The sequence below is a fragment of the Antennarius striatus genome, chromosome 4, assembly GCF_040054535.1.
Source record: "Antennarius striatus isolate MH-2024 chromosome 4, ASM4005453v1, whole genome shotgun sequence".
NCBI classification, from domain to species: domain Eukaryota; kingdom Metazoa; phylum Chordata; class Actinopteri; order Lophiiformes; family Antennariidae; genus Antennarius; species Antennarius striatus.
The window spans coordinates 7,844,570-7,854,165 of record NC_090779.1 but is presented as its reverse complement, the minus strand read 5'-3'; the positions used below and the strand labels follow the sequence as shown (position 1 = coordinate 7,854,165).

The window sequence follows — 9,596 nt, the reverse complement described above, 5'->3', positions numbered from 1 at the left end:
TCAATACATCACCGCTTTGAAGTGGGATGTAACAAGGATGTCGCAGACTGCATCCCGCAACACCCCTGAATTCAAAATTTTACCCTGACCTACTTGCATAGGTCAAAGATCAAAGCAAGTGCTCTGACCTACTGTCATTGATTAAAGCACTATCTTTGATCTATGGTCTTACTCACACTGACCTTCTCCCTCGTCTTTCTATCTTATCCGGTTCCTTAGTGTACAAAAGTTGAAATTTGACCTTGACCCAGTTTTCTCAAGGTCATCATTTCATTTTCACCCCGTTTACCACCCAAGTATTGTGCTTTTTGTTTCATCTTTCTCTCTGCAACAGTTGCGAAGATTTTTGCTGGACATACTAACGAACAGACCAACACACAAACACTGATAATTACAAAACATCACCGCTTTGAAGCGGGATGTAGGGCGGCACAGTGGCGCAGTTGGTAGCTCTGTCCCCGCACAACAAGGTGGGTCTGGGTTTGAGTCCCCTTCTATACAGAGTTTGCACGTTCTCCCCGTGTCTGCGTGGGTTCTCTCCTCCCACCTCCAAAAACATGTGCTTCAGGTTAATTGGCCGTTCCAAATTGCCTGTAGGAGTGAGTGTGCGTGTGTGTGGTTGTTGGTTCTAGTTGTTATTGGACTTCAGTGAGCAGATGAAGTGGTCAGAAAATGAATGAATGAATCAAACAAAATACAACGCAAGAAAAAAATCAACCACATATTGTAGATAAATTAATCAGTCCTGAGCAGTTGCAAGTAGTTATACAATGCTAATAAAATGGCACATATACTAGTTCCTAATGTGTATACTGTAATGCCTTAAGAGAAAACTACTCAACATGAATAATACACGCAGCAAAAGCTCATTTTGAATTACAGGTCAGAAACTTTGAAAAAATGTAAACATTAAAACTAAATATTTGAATTCATTTAACAACAACGTGGTTTGAGAGAGGAGTGAAAGAGGTCATCTTTCACTCCTCTCTCAAACCACGTCAAAGTGGAGAAGCCATCTCTGAACAGGGGGGGGTGGTCTGTGACATCACCTTTCTCCCATTTACAATCATTTCCTTTCAAAACTCCCAAAAAGATTGTCTCAGCGGATTGACCCAGGTGATGTGTCTCATGCTAATGACCCTCATTAGCATACAAAGCTGAAACTCAGCTCTGAATCTCAGCGACCCCCTTTGACACCCCCACCAACAATCGTTGAGGAGTCAGATGGGTTTCAACGATGTTGCACCTGGAGCTTCCCCTGCCTCACGCCCTCAGCCAGGTGGGATAGGACAGGAGCAAATAAGAATGGATGATTTGGAACAAAGCGTTTGTATGAATGATGTGAACATCGCTGGCATCAAAATCGAGCCGCGGAATTACACACATGCTGTGGCCAGGGAAGAGGGAACTGAGCACAGCGCTGATACAGAGACAGGTGATTTTTCAATTGAAGGAGCTGCAGATAACTATAATCCAGACCAGATTGACACATGTCATCCACTGCCATTTGGAGGTAGGAGACCCCCTGCCCTGTTGAGAAAATTCGACAGTTAAAAACACAAGAATTCTCTTCTGAAACAAGGCTTTAAACTGAAAGGACAAAATGTCTGTTTTGCGTTACCACAAGTAGTCAACCATCAGCAGAAAGTAATGATCAGTGTTCTTGTTTGCGTGTGTCCTTGCATCTTTGAAGCATATTTTTTGAAAGGGATGCACAATCCTCAGACAATGTGCGTCCCTGGGATGCAAGCTTTAAATACTTCCATTCAACAAAAATATTCACAATTTATGGATTTCATACAATTTGCCATTGCATTTTGATCTTGCGTTTCTTGTTACGAGACTCATCTGCTTGATTCAGCCTTATTAAAATCAACAGGGGGCAGCACGGTGGCGGTGTGGGTAGCACTGTTGCCGCAAAGCAAGGTGGTTCAGGGTTCCAGTACCGCTCTGTGCGGAGTTTGCATGTTCTCCCCATGTCTGCGTGGGTTCTCTCAGAGTTTTCCGGCTTCCTCCCACCTCAAAAAATATGCACTTGGGACAGGTTAATTAGCCGGTCCCAAATTGATCATAGGTGTGAGTGCGTGCGTGTTTGTCTGCGTCTCTGTGTGGCTCCGCAGTACACTGGCGTCGAGCCGGGAGTTTCGGCCACCTACGCCCTAAACCAGCTGGGATAGGCGGATGAAGTGGTTGTGACAATGAATGAATGAATAAAATCTACCAAACAGCAACACAACGTGTGCTCGTTTTACACGTTGCAGTGAGAGTAACGAGATGGTCTCACATTGTCACCATGCCTATGAAAAAGATGCAAGAGTTGGAGAAAAACTAAGTGAAAATGAGTGATTTCCTGAATAAAAACAAAAATTAATGAAAAGAAAGAGACATATATGACTGTGGACAGTACGGAAGAAGATGCAGAAGAAGCCAAGTGAAAACCAGCAAAAATCTGAACATTTACAGTATACTGAAATTGATGCAATTTTTTCTATGGATGAGACATGGCTAAATGTCAGCACCCAAGACAAAATGCAGCTTACAAAAATGTGTGTGGAGAAGGCTCTGTCAGCTTGGTGCAGTGTCCACAGGAGATTATATGAATTAAAAATGTTACATTAAAAAAAAGATGCTCAGTTTGAAAATAAAAAGTCCCCACTATCCATGGATAGTGGGCACTCTCTCTGCACACCCCATAAAAATACCTTCAAAGAATTTGCCAAAAAATTAGAAATAACATCATGCAAACATATAGGAATATAAAACAAACAACTGGATGTACATGTGATGCATGTTTTTTAGGGTTGTACAGTATGTGTCAGTTTAGGTGTAGAAGTGTCCAAACAATATCCAGCTGTCATTTGGTAGCTTGAAAGGATTTGAGTATTGGTTGTGTACTGTGCAATGGTGTCAGGGGGGGGTGGGGATTTATGTTTATTGTATGATGTTCTAATAAAAGTGGCCATTGTGGTAGCTGCAGATGTCTCCATTTATATTAGCCACCCACTTCATTGCAATTGTGCAATAATAGTAATAAGTTGAGTAATGACAATCATGTTGTAATGAAATTGGATATTTGGTGAATTTTTACATGTTTCATTGTGTGTGGACTGACTCAGGACATATTCAACTGAATGAATCTGATACTTTGCAAAACTATTTTATTTACAAAACAAATGGCACAGGGTGACTGCACAGTAAATACACATGCACACTCCAGACATGTCAAGGGAGTTTCTTTTCATAAAATCCTAAATTACTTCAGTCAGACAGTGACAGACATTTCAGGCAAGATCCACGATTAAGATTCTCACTGAGGGAGCAAATATTGCTCAAGAAGTTTCATTACATTTAAGGCCATTTTCAAGGTCAGGATGAGATGATGCCAGCAGCAAGTTGTTGTAAACCAATATCACTAAAATGAATTAAATTTAAACCGGCTACAAAATATGTGTACTATGACCATACTTTCACAGCAAGAAAAGAGACATTTAATGATTAGTAAATAGAAAGTATTACTTAATATTTCCCCATTTAAACAGACATGCCTCCATGTGAGCAGGTGACCACACAAAACAGTTTCATCTTGAAGGCATAGCTACCTAACACATTTGTAGTCATAACTCAACGCTCTTTTGCTTTTGGTCATCAGTAACATGTTGGAACAAGACTCCTCTGTTATGTTGGAAATAGTTGAGGGCAGGCTATTCAGCTCTTGTTGAGTCTTTATGATATACAATCTTTAAATTTGAAAAATGCAAGGTAAAGATACCAACATCCATTTCTATTCACAAGTGTGATAACATGTTCTGAAAATAATCCCACTATAAGTTTGAGAAATATTCAGCTACTACTTTGTAAGATTTTACAACCAACAAATTCAGTGTCTGACAGTTGCCTTTTCAAGTATTTGACATGGAAAAAAGCTTGTTCTTACAAAATACAACAGTGGAAAACAAAACAATAATATAATAAACGGCAGGTAAATATGAAGTAGGGTTGGAATGGTAACAGAATGGGAAATGTAAAAGCATCAACCAGCCAGTTTGCTGGCCACAATTGATGTTTTTCTTTGAGGAAGGTCTTGTGGCGTTGGGATGTGCCCACCTGTGATCTCAGTCTTCTCTGTTGGGGCAGATGGCAACTGTTTATTCTTCATCTTTGCCTTGGCCATATTGTAGTCACCAGAGTCAAAATACTTTTGCTGAACAAAGAAAAAAGAAAAGGTACTGTAAGATTAGAGTTGTTGAAATGAACAGCTGTCCAAGTTCAGGTCTGATACACACCCCTTTCTGCAGCCGTTTCCTCAAGAGGTCTGAGCCTCCAGGCTTGGCTCCCAGATTGGGATACTTGGCCTTCAGTTTAGCCTCCTCCGCCTTCTCCGGACTGATCACTTTGTCCTCCATTTCCTGTTCAAAGAGCACATAGTACACAACTTAGGTTAGCAGTGGATATGGCATAGGTGATTTTATTTTTAAAAAGTCTATAATTGCCAGCAATAACAGCAGTGACGGTGACCAGTAACGTTTGTGTGAAGGGAAGCTGGTGTTTTTATCAACATGCATCTTCCCGTCTCGAATGTTTCGCTACCGGCACAGCATTGGATCATGTTTGCAAAGCTACAAATCAAGATGGAATTCATTTAAGTTTCTTGTTTGGCATCAATACCTTAGGGTTTTGTTTTGTTTTTTACTTTATTGAGAAACCTTGTACCTAGCGCAACTACAGCGATAGCATCGTTGTTTGTATTAGCTAAAAACCAGCGTGCTAACTCTTGCTAACTAGCTTCATGCTAACCGCCCGCTACTTTACTTCAACGATATTATAATAGTGTTTTCTCGTTATGCCTTACCTGCTGCTCATCAGAAGTCCTCGTCTCATCAACCTCCTCGGACATAGCTATTTTGGATCTCTGTTCTGCTCGCAAACCTGGTTGTAATCGTCCAACTAGTCCTCCATTGAAGATGAACGGTAATTCTGACAGCGACTAGGCGGGCAAGAGCAGCAGCCTGTCCAGCAACAGGCTGACAAATCGATGTCAGAGATGCAGAATGCCGATAAGTAAATCTTGGTGACGTGACAGGCCATGTGTAGCGTTAATCTGTTCCAATTATGTTTTACTTCCAAAATTAATAGTATCTAGAAAAAATGATTCATTCATAACCATTTCCATTGACCCATTATTTTGCTGAAACCCGTCAGATTTCCCTAATTCATACAAACATTTGTAAAAAAAAAAAAAAAAAGTTTATCTTCGTGTAAAGAATATCACACTCTTGACATCAGTAAAAGTAATCTCTTGTTAACAAAATGTATAATATCAATGAGACTTGATGCTGTACATATATGTTTACGCACCATTTTTGACACTTTGCACTATAACTGCACCATTTTTAACACTTTGAATCACAACTTATAATTCACTATTGTAAATCACCACTTTTTAATTAGTGTGCCTGTTAAACCATCTTTACCTTGCAGATAACACAATAACTTACAACATTCCTAAATGTGACCTCTGACTAAGGAATTATGCGATTCTGCCAGCTTGTCCTTGAGTGGATCCTGAAGCTCAGAGATAGTAGAGTGAGCCTCCCCAGAACATGAAATAATTGCCACAAAGTGAGAATATGGAGAACATCTTGCGTTGGCACCTTCTGATAGGATGAGAGTTAGATCATCCCATGTTTAGTTGACACCTACTAGAATGGATATATTGTATGTGTATTATGGTTCTTTGCACACAGCTTGGTGTTTCTTTCCTGTTGGGTCTTTGTGCCCAGACATTTCTGCAAATAAAGTAATTTATGTTTTTGCAACTTTACTTGGTTTTGTCCTGTTTATTTAACTTCGAAAAGAAATTGTCCTAGTTCAAGATCAACGAATACGCTGAAAGGCCACGAGGTAAACCGTCCTCCAGGACCAGGTTTTCCGGCCTTTCCTTCAGACTCTCTGGTTAAAAAAAGTCAAAAAAATAATAACCTTATAAGCCAGTGCTGTAAAAACACAAACACCGGAGACAATGTCTTCATGCAAATATATTTTTTGTCAATGTACCATTTCATTTCAGTCAGTCATTTTCATGTACCGCCGCTGCATCTGCCGTAGCGGGTCACGGGGAGCCGGAGCTTATCCCAGCTGGCATAGAGCGTGAGGCGGGGGACACTCCGGGCACGATGCCAGTGCACCGCAGAGCTACATACAAAGACAAACACACACACACTCACTCCTACGGGCAATTTGGGACCGGCCAATCAACCTGAAGCGCATGCTTTTGGAGGTGGGAGGAAGCCGGAGAACCCGGAGAGAACCCACACGGACATTTGATTTAATAAATGACCTTTTAAAAAAACCTGAATTTTATGTCTTAAAACAGCTGTGGTTTAACATTGGAAATGATCTAGTTTTGAGCGACAACATTGCATGAAATTTTTTTAAAATCTAAAAATGTATTCAAGTGCAGCACTTTCCAGAAGGTTCCAAATCAACCGCAAAACAAGAACCAACTCAAATCATCATGTAAAATCAGCAAAATTGACCAAAATACATGTGACAGACTCAGCATTAGGTTTTAACTCAAATATTTTCAATGTGGTTAAAGTGACACAATATACGCAACATAAAAACTGAAATTTTCAAAAGATGTTTAATGTTGTTGCCTGGTATTATATAACAGTTTCAGCATTACTGTGTTTTTAAAATGATGCAAAAGAATGAAGTAAATCCTTCACGGCTGCAACAACTACTCAGAAAAAAAAAGGGAGGCATGTGGTAAGCTGCTTCTGCTTTGGATAACTTTGTTAGGCCAACAAGTCAATGGTCAGAGATACAGCCACTTAAAAATGGACACATTATTGTGTCCATTATCGGTTAAGTGTAAAATTTATTTTCAGAGCAGAAGTACAATGTACACCAAAGTCAACATGCACATGAATTTCTCTTCACAAACAAGGAACATCTTAATTATCCTCATCTGCCATGTCCACTTCTTCTTGTAACTTCTGTACCATTTTGGCTTCCATTTGTTTGGCTTTTCCTATAAAGAAGTGAGAAGTGTCATAGTTTCAATTCTTTATGAATGACTCCAAATTGTACTAAATAAATATTTTTTGGCTGTAAAGTATCTTACCTGCATGTGGTGCCTTGATGAGGTGAATATTTTTCTTTACTTCGGTGATGGCCTCTTCTCTCTCCAACTCTTTGCCCTTCTTTAATCTGCAAGGGGATATAAACAAAAGTTGAGATAAAGAAAACACTGGGGATGGAGGGAGGGATGGATACTTTATTTATCTCAAAGGAAATTATGTTCACAATTCCCAATCTGCTTAACAGAACAGTAACTGCAAAAATATACCAAACAGCTGACACAATAACTCACTCACCTGTTCATGATAAATCTTGCCTGTCGCTTCTGTTTTATTTCTTCAACCCTCTTCATTGCTTCCACTGCAAAAATTGTGACACACTATCTTTGTTAAGAGATCATGCCACAAAACTTAAATGATAGGGATAAATAAAATAAATGAAGACATTACCTGTTTTCTCCCACAGATTCCGGTCATATTTAACAGGTATGTTTCTGCGTTTCTCAAACTCCAAAGAGTTATCCTAAAAGACAGGATGCTTGTCAGATAAGGAACAGTAAAAACCAATGGATGACTTGAGAAAGTGCTAAACTGATAACCAACTCACCACTGTCAACTCTTTTCCTGATGCCTTCCGAAATGCTTTGGTCCATCTTGTTTTTCTTGGATTGCGTTTCTTCTTGAAGCTCCTGATGCATTTTGATCGGCAGAACCTGAATGTCTACACATATTTAAAAACAGACAGATAATTCTTAGGTTTATAGAAGATGAAACCACAGTCAAGCAGATGAAGATGTAAGTTCTTTTCTTGCATGGATAGTTCTATCTCACTATCATTTTTCAAATCCATACCACATAGAATTTATATTCTATTTAACCCACAAAACATTTTGGATGACATCACTAACTTATTCAAATAAAAAAAAAACTTTATTATTGTCATAATGATATTGTATTAAATGCCTGATTTAATAACTTTTAATACTGTATTTAGTAATACATTTTATTGTGTTTTAACGTCTGCCTCTAGAGGGCGCCATCACTACGTACCTTGAAAGCTGAGGCCTGCCAGTTAAATGTCCGGCAGCATGGTTCTAACATTTTTAACACCACCTCGCTAACCTAATGTAATTTACCTGCAAGTTCTACGTTATTCAACAATAAAACAGATATACCATAATGATAACTTATTTACGCCCCGAAGGTTGTCGAAACCAGCTTCTCCTTCCCACGTGAATGAAACTATCTTAGCTAGCCAGTTAGCTAAAATTAAAAAATAAACAACTTTAGTTGAGGTTACGCAATTGTTTAGACAGAACGTGTCATACCTTACAGTCGTTCCGGACAAACATAGCACCATGTCCAGGATACACTGGTCCAGAGCAGAAATAACACTTTTCGATACGCATTTTCAGAGCAGAGTAGCTGCGTGTAAAAATGCCAACAAACAAGACCGCCTCGTTTCTTGTTCGCCTCTATGGACTCGGAGTTCAAAGCGTCTGGTGGAGGTTTGCTTCCCCCTGCTGGACTTCTGGTGAAACGCGTCAAACTTCCCACTTCTTTTGCTTTCGGCTTTTCCCCTCAGGTGTCACCACAGCGAATCAATTGCCTCCATCTAACCATGTCTTCTGCATCCTCTTCTCTCACACCAACTACCTGCATGTCCTCTTTCACTACATCCATAAAGCTCCTCTTCGGTCTTCCTCTAGGCCTCCTGCCTGGCAGTTCAAGAAGATGGATAAAAGTAGATGGACCCTTAGATTATGTTGGCCAACAGTGGCTAGTGCGTCCAGGGTGCAGCAGCACAACAAACTCTCAATCTGACCTCACAATTTTGTTGAATGATTGTATAATGACAATAAAGCTTCTTCTTCTACTTCTAGATAACAATGAATACAAGTCAAATAATGGAATATATGATGATAAAAGTGTATAAGAAAGCAAAAATGTGAATTGATTTCATTTTTGGTTTAATTGACACTATCTAATTTTGGAGTAAAATCGTATTTCAATATATTGACCTTATCCTCCTACGGCCCAAGCTGTTCTTTTTGCTAGTTGGGCATAGGGTTAAGGGTTAAGGGTTAGGCTTGGGGTAAGGGTTTAGGTTTAATATATATGTCTTTCACTACTTCAGTATTGTAAATATCTACAAATTCTTCTTTCAGCCAATTATAAGAACACAGACAGGGAAAATTAAAAAAAAAAACACTTCATAACATTAGCTCAGTTTACAACTTTGCATTTCTGATGGATCAATCTTTTTTATGGTTGTTTAATTTGTATATTGCATATTGTCCTTGATAAGTTTGTTCATGTTTCTGTTTCTTTAAAGATAGAGGTTTTAATGAAATACAAATTCCAACAACTTAAAGATGGTTTTGGTTTAAGCTATAGTGTATTGTACTTTAGCATGAGGGTATATCGGATAATTATTGAAAATTTCAACACACACACACACACACACAAATTGATATGTGCTAGAAAAAAAAGGCAAAGTAGAACAAAACATTT

The 9,596-nt window shown here is 39.1% G+C and overlaps 2 protein-coding genes across 2 annotated transcripts; both read right to left on the bottom strand.

Annotated features, from left to right (window-relative positions):
* Positions 1-3,149: 3,149 nt before the first annotated feature.
* Positions 3,150-5,010, bottom strand: arpp19b (cAMP-regulated phosphoprotein 19b). The gene is made up of 3 exons (XM_068313403.1): positions 4,850-5,010; positions 4,284-4,406; positions 3,150-4,201 (listed from the first exon to the last, which is right to left on the bottom strand). The coding sequence occupies exons 1-3, from the start codon at positions 4,892-4,894 to the stop codon at positions 4,031-4,033; spliced, it is 339 nt and encodes a 112-aa protein (XP_068169504.1). The 5' UTR covers positions 4,895-5,010; the 3' UTR covers positions 3,150-4,030.
* Positions 5,011-6,624: 1,614 nt separating this feature from the next.
* rsl24d1 (ribosomal L24 domain containing 1) lies at positions 6,625-8,559 on the bottom strand. Its single transcript, XM_068313303.1, has 6 exons — positions 8,411-8,559; positions 7,690-7,803; positions 7,533-7,605; positions 7,380-7,443; positions 7,127-7,212; positions 6,625-7,033 (listed from the first exon to the last, which is right to left on the bottom strand). The coding sequence occupies exons 1-6, from the start codon at positions 8,489-8,491 to the stop codon at positions 6,957-6,959; spliced, it is 495 nt and encodes a 164-aa protein (XP_068169404.1). The 5' UTR covers positions 8,492-8,559; the 3' UTR covers positions 6,625-6,956.
* Positions 8,560-9,596: the final 1,037 nt, after the last annotated feature.